The following is an 18,259-nucleotide window of genomic DNA, read 5'->3' as shown; positions in this document are numbered from 1 at the left end:
CTCTGGTATGAATACTCTGGGACGGTTGAGACCTGGGTCAAGCCCAGTGCCATGGGCTTTAGAGGTCCGCAGCCAGCACTCAGGGAGCCTCCAGAGAGGTCCTAAAGCTTGCGGCGGTTCTCAAATGTCTTCACTTTTTGCTGAGGCAGAAAATACTTTATACTCTGAAAGTACCACGGAGGAGCTTCAGACCATCGGTTTTCCATCCTTATAAGGATCGGTTCTCGGACGAGTGGTTTATGTCACTCACAGCTTGCCCGAGCTCGACCACTGACCCTGAAGTGAGGGGCTTCAGATCTGATTACTAGGCCCCAAAGCCTCTTGCCCATTCGCCCTGCTTCACACTTTCCAGAACACCAAGTCTCAAATCAGTAATCTCTCCTACGCAAGTTACAGTCCGGCGTCAAGGCCCCAGGCAACCAGTGCCATCATAATCACTGTAAATCACGGTTTACAAAGGCAAAGAAAAACCTTAGGAACACAATCATCTCTCTGATATGTCTTTAAAATCTTATACTATAAACACTAACATATAAGTAACATTTAGTGACAAAAATGTATTTGAGAAACTGCTCTCAATTCTGGTTCCTGTTATTTCTATTTATAACCTCAAGCATACAGTTATAGAGGAAACTAAATTGAAAAAAATATAAACATTTATTTTTATATATTTATAAAATTACACAATTATATATAATTTTATATTTCTATCACATATAAATTATTTATCACATAATTATATTATATGTTATATATATTACATAATATATTTTTCTGATTCTGTTTCTACACAATAATGATTTCAGAGAACAGTTAGTTACATTTAATAGTATCCAAAAGTTCATAAAAACAAAAAACTCCGTTTGTTTTTTTTCCTTTAAGTGAATGCCTGCTTTCATTTTGTGAGCACATGACATCATAGAACTCAGTAAAGTCATTTTTTTTTTGGTACAAATTCATCTTACCCTTTCCACCAAGCAACATCCACCCCCACGTATGTACTCTGCCCAGTGTTGCATTACAAGCATGGCATCAACCTTTTAATATTCATACTTAGATACCCTCCAGAAGAACTGAAGTCACAAGAAAGGGCAGCACCCACATTATACAGACTTCCCATAACAAGGAGAGAAACCAAGTAGAACATATATATGAGAAATACACTTTGACTGGAAAATAGCCATATCTGTGTCAAAAAATAATTTACAATTGAGAACAAAACTGAAAATGAGATGAGACTTGAAGGAAAAGAATGGAATTTTACATGTTTAAGTCAATGTTAAAATGTTAAATAAAGACATGTTAAAGCAGCATGTTGAAACAGTCCTCAAAAGCAGCGGAGCTAACGCCCACTAGAAACTATGCATTGAGGACCCCAGAAGGATGCAATTTTCTCTCTAATGACCCATAAGTGATACAGAGAATAAGGACTTAGTCTTGGATAAAATAAGAAAGAGATAACCAGAGCCTCCATTTTTCTCAGGGGAAGCAGGTTTTTACTTTAATCTAAATACAGTTTGGGTCAGCCAAACTGTAAATGATACTCATGTTCTTAGAACCACTAACTGCCTCTTCCAGAATGAAAAAGAAATCAAAGAACAAAGCTTCTTTTATGGAGAAAAAGGGACCATCCACTATGATAATTTAAATCGAAACCAAAACAAATACCTTGTATCCTAAAAGCCCTGTTTCCTTCATGAATTTAAGAATAAATTTCACTGTCAGACAGAGAAATACTAAAATCAAAGCATTTAAAAAGTACTGACAACCTCCTGGAGATGAAGGCAGCAGGACTGAGGCCTGACAGGTCCTCCAAAGCCACGCCCACAAGGCCTGACCACTGATCCTGTTACCAACTTGCTGCGTGACCTTGGAAGTCATTCTTGGCCTAAATGGATCTTCCTGAAAAAATATTATACGCAAAATAGCTAACTTCAAAGATCTGAAAGGTTCTTAACATTGAAAATGCTGTTTTAATTTCCAATGATGCAGAGAATCTGCAACATGAGGGATTTAGGTAAAATGTGAGGAATAACTCTCCTACATGGAAATTTCACTTATTAAAATGGATTGCAAGGGACATGAAATATCTCTCCCTGGTGGCTTTCAAAATATTAACAATATTTTCCTGAAAATAGTTTAAAAAGTACAAGTGAAGGAAAAAAGCCTGTAGAGGTCATAGTGGTACTGTTGGATAATTTTCTATGAAGGGTGCCTTTGTGACAGTCATGTTGGGGCATTTCTCCAGCCAGACATGACAGCATGACTCCTGGGGACCTTGCAAAGGGCGGCTGGCAGGGAGCAGTCCAGTGGGCCTAACGAGCTTCTGTAGCAGTATTCTTAGAATTTTTTCAAAAGACTGGTTCTTGCACTGTGGTACATAATCCTTAGAACATCCCGGTAGCTATATACACGGTCATAAAGAATGACGTCTTCAGTGAGGAGGAGATCTCACTTCCAGTCTTCGTGCTGCTCAGTACTAGTCGTACGACTCTGGACAAACTACTTATTCTTTCAAGCCTCACTTCCCTCGTTTGTAACATAATATATTATATCTATTTCATAGGCTTTTGCTTATCAAAATGCTTGGCCCATAATAAGAATTCAATAAGGGTACTTAATATATTAATCTGCTTTCTTCTATGTATTATCAAAATATGTATATGAATAATGTAATTAAAAATTGAAAAAGGCACACAAATTATGAAATATAACTGAGGTGACTTTATAAAGAAAGGAAATTACGTACGAACCTCAATACAGCATTGTTCTTGAAATCTATTAATGGGACCCTAGATAGTCATTTATTTCAGATTCTTACGATACTTTAGTAATTTAAATTCTCTGAATAGAGCCCAAGATGAATATTAAACTCTGTTTCAGAGAGAAAATAGCATAGAAGTGTATTACTTTCCTAAAACTAACGGCATCATTGCTTTTAAAAATTAATTGCATATTGTCTGTCTTAAAAATAAAGAAAAATTCTCTTTATGCATTTCAGACAATATCTACTTTCCTTTAAATTTTGAAGTATGTTATTAATGTCTAAAGATAACACAGTGGTGGCGAAGCAGCAATAAGCTTGAATGCTAAATATTTATAGAGTTTGATTTTAGCTAAATCTGCAAACTGTTCTCCATTATCCTCTTTGCCGATACACCAAGTTCACAAAGGAGTTCAGCAGACAGCCCTGAAACACCTACATTATTACTACAAACGGGCCTACCCCCGCCAAAGAGATGATGTTCTCTGACAGCACTCTGCCCCCACCCCCGCCCCACCAGGCACAGTTCAGTCAGATCCCGGTTCCGCTTCGACAACGTGTCAGTTTTCCACTGCGGGTACCGGGGAAAGGAAGATGGCTGGACTAAAACGTCACTGACTTAGCCCCATGATAACTGACACTTGATGGCCAGTTCAGCAAATACCTAATGACTTCTTACTATTTAGAAAGTCTCCCTTTTTATGGAAAAGATACATAAATATCAATAAGGATAAGTATAAAATTCTAAGACTTACAGCTACATTGCTGAATGATCAAGTGAATAAATGAACTGAGCTCTAAGGGGAAAAATAAAGGAAAGAAAAACTATGACACAGAAGTAAAACGACTGAGCTAATACAGTATAATGAATGCATCAGTAAAAGATGTCCACGGCAGAGGCGACAGGAAGGGCTGCAGAGAAACTGATGTCTGACCAGGAGTTTTAAGGAGAGCTAAGATCTCTGCAGGGAGAAGGATGGGGGGTTGGGGGGAAGATGACAAAGAAAGAGGCCAGAAAACAAGGGCATTTTATGTGTACCCTCAAGAAATATCGAAGCAGATGCAGAAAAACGTGGTGAGCTGTGGACGAAGGGCCTGCAATCAATACTGGCCGAAGCCTAGAGTGTGTCTGTGCGCTCGGGGAGGGAGGGGCTGGACGGGGATCACAGCAGGTGGCGTGGCCGGGAGGGTGAGGGCACCTCGGGCCAGTCTGGGTGCCAGTCTGCAGGCAACGAGGAGCCACTATGGGTTCGGTTTTGTTTTCTTTAGTAACTGAAACACTTCGAAGTTGACCTTTGTAAGTACTGTCCCGGCAGCCATCCGTGGGACGGGTTAGACCCAGATTTCTTAAGTTGTGTTTTGTAGAACACAACCCTCGGTGAGATGTGGTAGAAAACACACACACACACACAGACTCTCACTCACTCACTCTGCTCAAATGATGTTGGCAAATGCTAGGTTAAACAAACTACATGAAGTATCTTCGCTGCTGGACTTCCCAGAATCTGCCATACGTGTCCAGATCATGGAACTCCAGGAGGAAGACAGCACGTGTGATTGAAACGCTGAACCCCTTCCTCTCCCTCAGTGGTGGTGTCCCTCTTTCCCCCTGGCTCTCCTTCAGCCTCTTTGGCTGCTCCTTTTTGGTTTCCTTTGGGAGGATCTTCTGCTGCTCCATCTTTTTTCCCCCCATTCTGTGGAGACTTCAAGAGTGAGCTTTCTACTCCTGCAGACTAACCTTCCATCCATGTTTCTCCTGACACCTTGCCTCCACCCTTCTTCAGGATGAAGGAGGTACTCCTCCTCTGAGTGTTTATACCCCCCTGGGACTACTTCTCTCAACGTCCCTGCCATGCTCTGATCATCTCCCCCGACCACCAGAATACTCAAGGGCTCAACCTTTTTCTTAACCCTTCCTTGAATACACAGCACATACCACAGAAGCTGACACAAAATTTAATTAGGCAAATGAGACCAAATGTATGCTCTCTTCAACCTTAAGAGTTACAATTAGAAACATACCACATCTGTCAAAATTTTTTTCTTTAATCAGGAGTTCTCTATATATGCAAAAACTGTTTGAAGTCATTGTTACCAAAAGTTGAACAGAAACTGTCACAGAGTGCTCTAAGATAAATTTCTTTGTTTTTAATTTTTAAGACATTATGTGAGGTAATCAAGAAAGGCCACATGTCATCATAAGTATTTGCAACTTACAACACAGGGGTCTGATTTGATTCCTATTGTTCAGGATAACAGCAGCATAAATCAGTTAACCAAATATTCCACAAATAATCCTTTCAAATGAAGTTCTGTCTGAATTTTACACTGCTTGTAAGCTCAAATGATAATGAACTCAAAGCTTCATCAATATCTCATGTTGATGCCAGCTGTGGTAACAGTCCCTCAGGGTAATGTGGCAGATGGGGGAAGAAAAGGCACTCCTATGATATATGTATTTGTGTCACCGTACCTTTCTGGAGCAGAAAAGAGTGGATCAGTTCAAATGCTGAAAAGAGCTTTCCCAGCAGGTTTGGAAGGTGGATGGGAGGCAGAGCCATCTGACTTTACGTAGCTGTCTTACTCCTTAGTCTAAAGCAGTGGGGAAAACGGGAGACCAAGTGTCAACTAGGAAAAGGCCACCAGAAAAGGCTTTTGCCGTTTCTCCAGCGATGGTTTGCCTGTTGAGTATTTGCCTGAAACACTTCTTGCCTCTGTCCCAAACTATCTGGGGAAAATAGTGAGAAGTTACTAGCAGACTGAGGAGAGTCTATGGGGTCACTGAGTGCTGAGGATGACCACAGAACAGAAAGCTCTCCAAGGTCTGAGAACAAAGCCACTTGACAGAGTGAGGCTAGTACTGGCCAGCAATCAACTAGAAACAAAGCACTTGGCAGGGCCTAAAAGAGCCAAAACTCTGAAGCCACTGACCTTCTCAACAGCCCTCAGGGTGAAGTCCAAACACTTTCATCCAGCACCCAAAGGGCCTTCATCACCCGTCCTCTGCTCACCCTGGAAGCCTCCTTTTTTAATTACACCCTCTCTAACCTTATCCTTCACCCGCAATGACCTGAAACTCCCAGGCACCTTGCACCCTATGTTCAACCATGCATCCCTGGCACCCAGTACAGTCCTGGCACAGAGTAGGCTTAAATAAATGCTTGCAGAAGAAATGAATTATCCTGTATCCTGGGATCCAAGAGGGACAGTCTTCAGATCAATGGGCACAACCTCAAAGCCCTGGTGCGGTGATACACTGTGAATGGTTGTATGTGGTATCTTGTTAATAATAAACTACTACAGTTTGCACGTGACCTACTTGCTTTTGGACAAATGAGATGAATTTTAATGTTATCCCCTAATAACATGATCGTTTTGTTTCCATCCCGAATGCTGTCTTCAGTGAGCAAGTAAGCAGCAGAGGGGTTCGGCTGAAGCTCGAAGAACTGTACGCAGTCCACGCTGTGGCCTGAGGCGCGCAACCCACCTGAGCCTCCTCTGCCAGGTGTGCCAGGGCAGGAAAAGGGGTGGGAATGGCTCCATCATAGGACCACATGCCCCTGCCTTCCCTCCTGGGCAAACAGACCTCTCAGAGCAAAGTCTTTAAAGCCAGATGACAAAAACAGCCCAAGATGGGGCAGGGAAAAGCAGGCCCAGTGTATATGAACACAGTGCATCGAGCACTGAGGTGTACAGGCACCCCCCCCCCCCAGTCTGAGAGGACTGGCTCTCACCCACTGTCACACGAGGGAACACAGAGATGCAGACGTAACAGACGACAACCAACACAAGGAAGGAGACCGCCGTGAGCCAGGAGCGCGCCGCGCCAAAGCACGGGGCCCTCAGGGCTGGGCTTGGTGCCTGGTTGCGCACTTGGGACCCAGCGTTCTCCTGCTCCATCACTTTGCACACTTGTTACTATTTATTACTTAAAATAACCTTTCCTGATGGACACAAGGCAGGGCCTGTGACCCTGCAGTTTCTAGCACATAATGGGCATATCGCAAATAAATGTCCACTGAGTGGACACACTCTTGTCTTCTCAGACCTTCAGAGTATGAGCAGGAATTGCTGATTAAGCAAGAGTTACACTTATTCTGATAAACAGACTCCACGCTCCACTGAGGGTAGGGACAATTTGTTGACTGCTATATTCTCAGTCCATAGCATGCTGTAGTCATTTACTAAATGTTTGTTGAATAAATGAATGAACGAATTCGTATACTGTATTTAGCTATATGTTTGCAGAGTTAATTTGGTAAATTAATATAGTTTACTACTGATACAACGTAACTTCATTCATCCAAAAATTTTGATAACCCACTAAGCTCCAGGCATACAGATACAGAGGGAAAAGAGGTGTAAAATTCCTGTCCACGTGATAGTCGAGGTCTAGAAAGGAGAAACACATAAACAAATTATACCAGTAGTGCGTTAAATTCAAAAACTGAGGTTTGTGTATTTTAAAGAGCTGTGGCCGGAAAGTATCCTAATCTGCAAGGAAGCTCTAAACAGGCAGCGACCCAACTGTCTGTCTACTCATGATCCTTATGTTTGAGTAGAGACCACACCCCGACTGAGTTTGCCAGACCACCAGCCCCAAAGGCAAGAATTACACACCCAAGGCCCCCAGACAGGTGTTATTCGTGACTGTAATACTGATGACAGCCCCAGTTTTAGACTCTTTGGTCGTCACCTAACTTTCTAGAAAGTATGGATGAGAAAACATGATGATGGCGGTAAGCCTAGTCACCTCACCCGTCTTAGTGCCACACCGATTAGAAGGCCTGTTTTTTTTAAAAGGAAGTTCTTAATTCAACTCACTTACACAAATTTCAGGGTTACATAAGCAAATCTGCCATCAGACTTCGGATCTATGCTATGAATTAAATAGTACATAAGTATCAAGAGAGCCTTAAAGTTCACCTGCTTCTGGGTCTCTGAAATGTTTTCAGAACAGTGTATGCCTTTCTGAACAATCATATTATTTTTTAAACTGAATTTTAAGAATTCTGTTTTTCCAGTTACAAAATACAGCTCCCATCGCTAAAGGATGATGTTGTGATTCCAATAGCTAACTTCTGACTAGGAATGTGTGTTAAGTGCCCACTGTAACACTTTGTCCAGAAGTGTTAAAATATAGAAGCATACTTCAAAATTAAATACCTACTCAGCATTATGTGATATTCAGCCCCTGTTCCTGTATCTATTGCTGCATCATAAGCCACCTCAAAACTTTAGTGACTTAAACAAGTTAGCATTTCTCATTGTTTTATGGATTACTGGGGTGCGGTGGGGTGGGGGAATTGACTGGGTTTATGGATTGGCTGTTACAGAGGCAATGTTCTCTCTTAAGAGTCTTGTAGCTGAAGTCAGTTGGCTGAAGCTAAAATCACCTAAAGGCTCCCCTGGGCTAGGTGTCCAAAACAGCTTACTCACTTGGCTGGCAGTTCGTGTAGGCTGGCAGTGGGTGTGGGGCACCTCCCTGTGTCCTCTCCACATGACCTAGGGTCCTCGCAGCATGGTGGTTGGTTCCAAGAGACGCAGGCAGAACCTGCAAGGTTTCTTACTACCTAGTCTCTGAGGTCCCAGACGGTCCCCTCTGCTGCATTTTATGGATCAAGCAAGTCATTGTGGCCAACCCAGATTCAAAGGAAAGGATGTTGAGCTCTGCCTGCTGATGTAAAGAGCAGCATGTGATTATAGGGAGGGAAGAAACCGAGGGCAACCATCTTGGAGATGACCTTACCACACCATTATTCCAACGAATGCACTTTATGTTTCAGATGGACAGTACTAGTATTTTTTTTTTCTTCCAAAAATCAAGTTAGGTGCAAAAATACTCAATGAAAATATAAGCACTAATCTAAAAAAAACTGCAGAAAAATCACATTTGACACCTAGGTCCAGTTTAATCCCTTACATCAATGGAACTCTACTCTTAGAACCCTAAATATAGTGAAACAGAATTTAACTCCACTAAAGACGTTTGTCTTTTTTCCTATAGAGTAATTTACTGACAAAATAAATTTGTCTAGAGTATGAAATTCAATCTATTTAAAAATTTTATCTCTTACTTTCAAAGCCTAGGGAAATTCAGGGAACCACTCCTCACATTCTAGAATGCCTGGACCAAAAGTCCTAATTTTAGGAATATCATCTCGTGTGCCGAAAAAATATTCCTTACCAAGAAACTGAAAACGTCCTTTGCTGGTGATTTTAGAGAGCTGACTAGCTCATGAGCATAGCTGCCCAGAGCATAAGGAAAGAGGACACTCTGCTAAATGGGTTAATGACTATCAAAAAGGGTTTTCACACAGGAAAAGGGGAAAGAAAGGGAAAAAATGATGCTGTCAGTCCCCAAGAGAAAGTTATTTCTCAAATGGTCTGATTTTCTCTTTTACAGAGAAAAGGCAGCTTATTGTGATCAAATAAGAATGTTCAACTTCATACAGGTATATTTTCTGAGTCAAGTAAAATACAATGGTATCTTAAAGCCACTTATCTTGAACAATTCATTTGTGAACCATACAAAATTCCCCCAAGAAATACGGGGGTTCTAGAAACAATAAAAAAGATTTATTAATGCCAAACCCAAATTAAATATGTTTCAAATAATTGAAATGAACCACATCCTCTTGTCCTACATCACAAAAGCTGATGAATTTAAGAAAAATTAAAAATTAAAAAAATTCAGAGTTTTGTCTAAAATCATAATAAACTTTAAAACATTATTAAAAATTTAAAACATTATTAAAAATTTAAAACTCTCTTCCTTTTATCTAGATATGAAAACAAATAGCTGAGCATGCTCCCCCAGTACTTAGCCTACACAGGTGTGTGCCCAGGACATCCCCCTCCCTCTCCCCTGCTCTTCTCCCTCTAAAGCCACTGCCTACTCTTCCTGCCCCTGAGGAGCATCACTGTCCCCCAAGGTGCCCAGCTTGGCATCTCAGGCTCAGCTGTGCTTCCTCCCTACTCTTCGTCACCCACATGCACTGCCCGTATAAACCTTGTCAAGGCTATTTCAGAAGTATCTCTCATATACATTCCTTACTGTTTTTTTTTTTTAATTTTTGTTGAGGGGAGGTAATTAGGGTTACTTATTTATTTATTTTTAGAGCAGGTACTGAGGATTGAACGCAGGACCTCATGCATGCTAAGCACGCGCTCCACAACTGAGCTATATCCTTCCCCATCATGCTCCCTACTTTCAAACCCCATGGCTGCCTGGTGTGGGTGCTGTGTCTAGTTCAGCTGGGCCCAGAATGCTTGCCTCAGGGCCTCCCTGCCTCCAGCCCTGCCACTTTCAGTTCTGCCTAGAGGACGACCTCAGGGCAACCTTTCCGGAAAGAGAGGTGATAATGTCAGCTCCCTACTCAAAACACAGCACACAAAACAACTCTTCAGCCCTAGCCTGTCTCAGCTGTAGTCAGACTTCAACATGCACCCTTGGACTTGGTCCCAGTGGACAGGGCATCCTAACTGGATCTGTAAGGACCTTTCTCACTCTGCACATGTGGTCACACCTGCTGGGCATACTCCCCTCCACAGTCCTCAGAGCTCGGCTCAGACACCATCCTCTCTCTCTAGCATTTCCTGCGACCCACTCGCCCACTGCCTACCTGATTCAATAGACTTCCTTCTGCATCTCTCTCCTATGATTTTTATGCATGCCTCATAATGCGTTCATGAGGATTCCAAGCTGATTCTCATCCTTAAAAGACCACCTACTGTTCCTAACCAAGGTGAACAGAAATCCTATAGCCTCCTGTAGCCGTGGGAATCCTTCTTGCCTCTTCCCCTTTGCATCCACTTCTCACTCCTCCAACAACCTCTTCACCCATAATAAATTCACTTTTTTCTTCTGCCTTCAGCATCAAGCTTACATTGCTCCCATGTGATTCAGCAGCTGGACACTCTGGTCAGATTGTTTTGCATAGTTTTCAGGCTGCTACATCGCTATACCACCCCAAAGCGCCCAGGTCAATCCAGCCGCGCCGGATGCCTGTGGACTCCGAGACGCCCGCTCCCGTCTGGGCTTGGAGACTCAGCGTCTCACCGCATGGTTTCTGAAGAAAGTGCAAAGTGCACACATTTGTAAACCCACCAAAAAATCTGACCACCTGAAGATCAGGGATAGACGGCTTCATGAAAGAAAATTAACAAAATACAGAATGACATAGTTTTAATCACTGGCAATTAATTCCATTTTAATATTTTTAATAACTAATCTGGCTGTTCCTACACACCAGGCTGGAGACACAGCTGTGATCTTAGAACTCTGAGACCTGTGCAGGCTAATTGGGTGTTTTAACTAGTGTTCAAAAGGCCGGGTTTCTGAAATAACTTTCTAATTGGTCCAGGTGTTTTCCATGTTGAAAATTAAAAGTGATTTAATAAGACATGAGCTTTCTGCAGTACTTGGTTACAAAACACAATTTCTCTTGAACCTAATGTTTACAAAATGGGAATTTATCAGCATGTACAGTTACACTGACAGTGAGTGTTTTGGCTCAATGTGTCGAAGACAACACAAACCTAAGGCCCATAGTTTCCAGATGATCTATAAGTATAATGTACTAAAATGGACTTGAGACCTTACATGTAAGAATTAAGCAACTGGCATTTATACCTCAGACACAGTTCAGGGTGGCCAAGAAGGCCTTTTAGACAAAACACAACAGAGATGGGGGCCCTGGCATTGTGCCTGGGGCATCTCCAAGTCTAAAAGTCCTGGGAAAATTAACATTATCACTGACACTGTTCTTTAAGTCTTGATTGACGCCACCATGTCCAGTGTCCCCCACTCAAAAAAGATCCTACTCCCTCCCAAAAGGTGTTTCCTACGTCACCCAAGTAAAGAAAAAAGCACATGAAGGAGAGAAGGTGGAAGACCTCTTCTGTGGCAAAGGCACGCAGGGTCTGCTAGAGCCTGATGATGGAGAAGGCCTTCTGTGGATCCTCTGGCCCTCCAGGCCGCCCACAAAGCACATGCAGACAGCAGAGCACCATGGAAGGAGACTAAAGCTACGGCGAGCAGAGCAACAAGGAGACCCAGAGCCAGCATCACGACTGACTAGACCAGCTCAGCCTCTCCCGTGAAGGGCCTGGCAGGAGAAGAGTGTGCCTACTTCAGGTGTAAATAGTATTCACCTCAGTCTCTACTGTTCCTTCACACGTCATAATAATTCAAGCAGAATTTTGTGTGACGCACAAAAAGCAAACCCTCTCCAACCCATTATCAGAGAGAGTAGAGAACACAGCTAGATTGAAAGATGGCCCAGATGGTGGAACTACCTGAGAATTTAAATAACTGTAATTAATACTGTCAAAGAACCCAGTGAAAAGGTGGACAATGTGCGTGGACGATGTGCATGAACAAATGGGCGTTTGCAATAGAGACATGTAAACTATTGTTGAAAAGCCAAATGGAAATATTATTAAAAAACATATCAAAGATAAAATCCTTCAATGTGCAGACTGAGCACAATAGAAAAAGAATCAGTGAAACTGAAAACATGCCAATAGAAATTAGAAACCAAAAACGCAAAGATACAGAGACAAACAAAAACAGAACAGAACTACCAAGGGCTACGGAACAATGTCAAACATTTTACCATATGTACGTGGCATCTCATTAGAAAAAGAGAAAGAAAGGGACCAAAAAAATATTTGGGGGGAAAAGCTGAGATTTTTCCAAAATTTAACTAATAATAACAAACCACAGATATAAATAGTAAGAGTAAAGAAAAACATATCTAGTGCATTATAGTCCCAAGTGGTGAAAACCAAAAATAAACAGAATATATTGTAGGAAATGAATAAATTACCTGTCCTGGCCTCTCCACAAAAGACCAATGGCTGTTTAGCCTTTTAGCAAAGTTTGGATTTTAGCAAAATTATCTCCCACATTTGGGGCCCTTACTGGATCCCATGAACAATACTCAGAGTAAAAGACATCGTGTTCCTTCCCTAAGGCATCTGTGCAGGTCCACAGGATGCAGATCGCGGGGCACTAACGTGGCATGTCTCACCAAAACTTCTTAACGATGGAGCCTTCTGAATGATACGTTGTTGTTGTAATGGAATTAAACGTTTTGGAAATAGGACCCCAAAAATGTCTGGAGTTAGAGCTATCTAAATACTAAATGTAATGTGAATACAAGATTGAAACTGAAAAGGGTTACGGTCCAAACAAAATGGTATCTTTTGAACAGAGTTGTATACAATCCAAATAATAGTGGGAAAATGTGAGCTTGCACAGATCGTTCCCCTGGAACATTTTTTAAAAAGTCTCTTTTGGTTCTTGATATCAACTTGATTGCATTAGCTAATGATGCTAATTAGCTTTAGAAAAGCTACACTGATATGCAAAGAATATCTGTATCTATCCAATGCTTAGGAAACAGGATTTCAAAATGAATCAAGTCTGTGATAAACTATAAATGAGGCACGGGAAAGAAAAATTAAAGAGTTGGAAGCAAAACCTAAAGGCTTGTAACTATTCCTCTTCTGGCACTCTCTACTAATTGTACTGAATTCTGTCTAAAATCCTGGGGCTTCCAGTCGAGGCCCTCTCCGTGTTCCCCTTGGTCAAAGGGTGGGATTTGTTTTCTTTTTGTGAAGTTAGTACCTGAGAGCTGCACCTGGACACCCTGAGGCAGTTTCAAGGCCCAAATATTCAAATGAACACAAGACTATTAAATTTGGGTTCCTTACTGCAGTTTGTTTAGTTTGAAAATAAACAGGAAAGTGTATCAGAGTCAGTGGAATGAGAAAATATTTAACTGAATAAAAGGCATGTAATGTGTGTGCAGGAGGTAAGGGGGTGGTCTCTGAAGCCAGCCTACTTGCGTTCCAATCTCAACTCTGCTACTCACTTGCTTATGCCTCAATTCCTCATTTTTCAAAAAGAGATGACAATAATACCTACCTCGTAAGGGCTTACATGCATTGTTAAATGCACCGGCGAACTGCTGTGAGGCTTACATGAATGAATACCTGTGCATGTCTAGAACATCGTACCTGGCATGTGATGAATGGTCTTTGTATTTATGTTAATTATTATTATTACTCTCATTAACAAAGTTTATATTAAAACAAAGTAAAAAAACAAATTAATTGAATTCGAAATATTACCCATTCTTGAGAAAACTCAAATGGTATTTTTTCCCTGTGGCAATTTAAAGATCCTCTTCTGTAGTACAATCATGTAAGACAATAGAATGTGCACCCATAGTGCCCAGGTTTTGGTTAACGTTGTTAATTTTGATAAGAGGAACCAGGACCTATAGGTTGACATCTTTAAAATACATTATTGGCACCACTGTGAAAATTGCACACACACAAAATAAACTAAACTACACCGAAACTAACTTAAACCTCTTTAATAATGCTCATTGTGAAATGAGTATTTTGAGTATGCACATTTAAGTCATATTATGAGTAGTAATATTTGTCTGTCTCTGAAGGCATTTCATATTTAGCAATTACTCCAGCTCCTAATATCAATATAATATGAATATTATGTTTTGAATTAGAATGAGAAACCCAGTGTGGATCAGCTCTAATGAGCACAGAAGCTGCCCCTCTCCTCCTCCACAAAGACAAGACGAGCATTTTAACAGGACCTCAGAGGGTACCTTTTATTGCTTACAGAACTGAAGTGGAAAGCTAGAATATTATTATACTGGAAAGGATATTATGATTTTGTGTTTTCTCTAAAGTTTTGTTTTACAGCTAAGGTAAAAAGTGAAATCCAGGAGAAGCCTAAATTAGAATTGCTCTTAAGGGGGTTAGGCATGTCTCTTAAAATTTGAAAAAATATGGCATTTATACACAGACCACAAGCACTTTCAAAAGGCCGAACTGAGAAGGAATTGTGTGAAAGGCAGAGCAGTGAAAAGATGGACAGAACAAAATCAAGAAGAAATATTTTAAAACAACACCCAATTTCCAAGTGGAAAGTTCACATAAAGTATCTAATTGTGTCTTAAACTGAATAGTGAGCTAAGAAATGTCGCTGGATGGAGGGGGAGCTGCTCACATTTTTTATAGCATGCAGGGCAGATGTTTGAGCCTGAAAAAGCCACATATAACAGAGTGACAATAGTCCAGTGAGAGGTGCCGACAGCAGAGGCACAGGGCATCCTCAGAAAGAGAACGAAAGACAGCACTGCGCACGCCCTGTGGAGCACTGAGTCGCCCTGCCTTGTTTTCCCCCTCTCCCGATAACTTACATTATTTTCAACATCTTTTTTTGCAAATATACTTGCTAGCATGCATTAATTGGCGGTCACACGCTGACAGGCGCACCTCTGTTCAAGAAATGCTGGCATTTGCAACACTGGCAAATGCTCTGCCAGACAGTATCCTTCTCTTTTTTATCATTAAAATGTTTCATTCGCTTTACTTGGCAGTTTGTCATTGATCACTCCTATTACTCCTAAAAAGTGGTTCACAGTTCAAAGAATTGGGATGCTTGGGGAGTTTGGATTTTTGTTTCTTCCATCGCTGTCTTTAAAAAAAAAAGTCATCCCCAAACCTCCATCATAAATATGAACATATAATTTTGGACACACCACCTTTATCTTCTCAGCTAAGTATTTTTAAAATAGGTACAGTTTTTATAATTAACACTAATGAGGTAGAGTATCATCTTACCCTGGTGTGAGTACGAATGTGCATCTTCAGCCCGTCATTTTTACTGAATCCTTTTTCGCAGTAAGGGCATTGATAGGGACGCTCACCTACAAGATAAAGGAAGGCTTCCTGTCAGAGAAACTGCAGTAGCAAAGCAAGCGCTGTGCCACCCCTCCTCCTGCACTCAGAGCCTGGGTTCCGACCACAAACGCTCCGCGCATAGGAAGAGGCTCCAGGCACCGCAGGGCTGACCCCCAGGAGGGCTGACCCCCAGAAGGGCTGACCCCCAAGGGCAGCTTAGGGCAGGGGAGGTCCACTCTCCCCGCTGAGGAGGGGGTCTGAGCCTGGAGCACTTTCAGATCAGAAACATACAACATCCGTCAGCAGCAGGCTTGCTCCATTTTCCTTTTCATATTCGAGCCCAAATGAAATCTCCTAATTTTAAGAATTTGCTAATAAGATTTTATAACAGTCCATTTGCTCTGTCACTGCTCGGGACACTATAGGGATCTTTGTTTCACTGATACTTTGCTTTTTAAAAAAAAGAGTTAAATTAATATGTAGTAACATATAATGGAAAAGAATCTGAAAAGAAAAAAGTATGTATCGGTATGTATAACTGAAGCACTTTTCTGTACCCTTGAAACTAACATTGTAAATCAGCTACACTTCAATACAAATTTAAAAAAAAAATAAGAAAGATTTCACAGTCTTTCTCGGATAAGGTGATGAGTTTTAAAAGAAATTCATAAAATTAGTATATGTTAAACAGAACCATTGGTAGTTAAACTAAATAATAATTGATCCATACTTTCTGTTATAACCAAGGAGAGGTTATATCTAGAGGTGATTATTTAGAAAACAGACAAACCATTTTTTTAAATAAGCAAGCATATGCATACACGTCACATTTTTTTTAAAAAAATTCTATGGTAGAATGACAAAAATATGACAAAAATTTAATCTCTAGGAGGAATGTGTAGCTGTCCACTGGTCAAAGCCTAATTATTCAGAATGGACAGTAACTCATAACCACTCACGGATTCTTTCACCGAACAATGTACTTACATGACAGGATGCTAGACTCCAGCTACAATCAAAGATCAACACAAAATATATGAGCCTTCAGTAGATGTAAAACTTCTGTCTTCCCTGCCCCTGGAGACAGGCCTTCTGACAAGTCGTGTGCTCATCCCCTCCTCTCTCACGTCCCATTTGGTTCTCACTCTCCTTCAGTCAGGTATCATGCTCATTATTCCAGTGAACTCCCCATCAGGTCCACAGTGAGCTCCTTGTGGCTCCATCCAATGGTCACTTTCCATCACGGCCTCTCTGACCTCTCCCCAGTTGCTTCACAAAATGGACCCCTACATTCCTGGGTCCGGTGGCCTCGAGACACAAGAGGCCTTGCTCTATTCTTTGAAAATTATGTTTTCACCAGTAACATCACGTGGAAGCAACCAGAGCCCAGCCCCCAGCGCAGAGGCACTTTCCCAGCCTCTCCCTGAGGAATTCTCCCTTTGGGCACTGTAAAATGGTGACAACCATCCAAAATGGAAAAAAAACAGAAACAAAAACCTAAAAATAACAATGGCAGCACAAACAGGAACTGAACTCTTTAATGAACTAGTCAGACTGGCCAACTTCTTCCCTGAGACAGAAATCAGCCTCTGTATTAAGTACATCGACCTGGAATTCTTGACCTTATTGTACTGTCAACCTGGGAAGGTGTGACTTTTCATTCACACACAAAAAAATAAAGACTTAAGAGTCCAATTTACTTGGACAACTAAGAAAATATAATCTTATTTTAACTCTAAGTTGATAGAATGGTGTTATCTTCATTCCAGATCTCTCTGTTGAGCAGTCCGGGGATACCCACCTGTCTACCAGGTACCTTCATTTGGGTATCTCATGAACAACCCAAATTCGGCATTCATGAGCTTTATCCTTTGATCCTGTGTGTCCTGTACGTCCTGTCCTGATTGGCTACACCACATTCATCCCGTTACCAAATAAGAAACTTAGAGGGCCATTCAAGATACCCCTTTTTCACTCATGTCTCCCTACATTTAATCTAAGTCATATCAACGTCACTTCTCTGATGTTTCTAGAATTTTATTCCCTGAGGGTGATGACAAGAACGCAAATAACATTCATAGCAGCAGTGCTAGTAGTTAAGAGCAGCAGCAGCAGCGTCGTACCAGGAACTACCGTTTACGTTCGTAACCATTTAACCTTTAGCCATGCACACACAAAGTAAAACGCCTGGGAGAAAACAGCAAAATGCAAATGCCAGTGGCGGTGACTCCTGCATCACAGAAGCCCAGATCACCTTTTATTCTCTTCTTCATAGAGTATGAAAAGCAAAGTAAGTTTTTAGACTTTCAAAATAAGTTTGTTTTACACTGTTGATAAAGAAGTATGTTAAAATAGTTCCTTCTTATTTATCTATTAAAATCAAATCAGTCTAGCTTACAGCTAAAGTATGATAAACAGTAAAGTGGTTGATACTTACAAAAAGTTGTTTCAGAATTTTTTAGCAATCCTAAAATAATTTATTATTCACAGCTATTCTCATTGTATCACACAGCTTCATGTGTGCTATTGCTCTCCAGATATCAATAGAAGAGCCAGCAAAAAAAAAAAAAAAATCAAAGACTTATAGTCATCGGATAAGTTACATGTTAATTAAGCCTAACATAATATACCAGGTTGTTATTCTCTTTCATGATAGCCAAAATTGATTAAGCAAAGCAAGAGATATGGTCATGAATACTAAGAAATTTTATAGAATGCGGCATAATAAATTCATTCCCTAATTTACCTGGTGTCATAATATAGAAATTT

General features: G+C 41.0%; 1 protein-coding gene across 5 annotated transcripts in view; it reads right to left on the bottom strand.

Annotated features, from left to right (window-relative positions):
- Nucleotides 1-18,259, bottom strand: part of PRDM5 (PR/SET domain 5) — a 158,952-nt gene that overhangs the window by 23,274 nt on the left and 117,419 nt on the right. For 3 of the 5 annotated variants that reach the window (XM_072938001.1, XM_031691564.2, XM_031691568.2), the window contains one exon: nucleotides 15,431-15,516. In XM_072938001.1, coding sequence (XP_072794102.1) covers nucleotides 15,431-15,516 — 86 coding nt within the window. Of the gene's footprint in view, nucleotides 1-5,237; nucleotides 5,357-15,430; nucleotides 15,517-18,259 lie in introns of all 5 variants that reach the window. The other 2 variants (XR_012059148.1, XR_012059149.1) reach the window with 1 other exon arrangement.

Source organism: Vicugna pacos, chromosome 2 (assembly GCF_048564905.1).
Source record: "Vicugna pacos chromosome 2, VicPac4, whole genome shotgun sequence".
Lineage (NCBI taxonomy): Eukaryota > Metazoa > Chordata > Mammalia > Artiodactyla > Camelidae > Vicugna > Vicugna pacos.
Note: the sequence above shows the minus strand (reverse complement) of the source record. Positions and strands in the feature narration are given on the sequence as shown.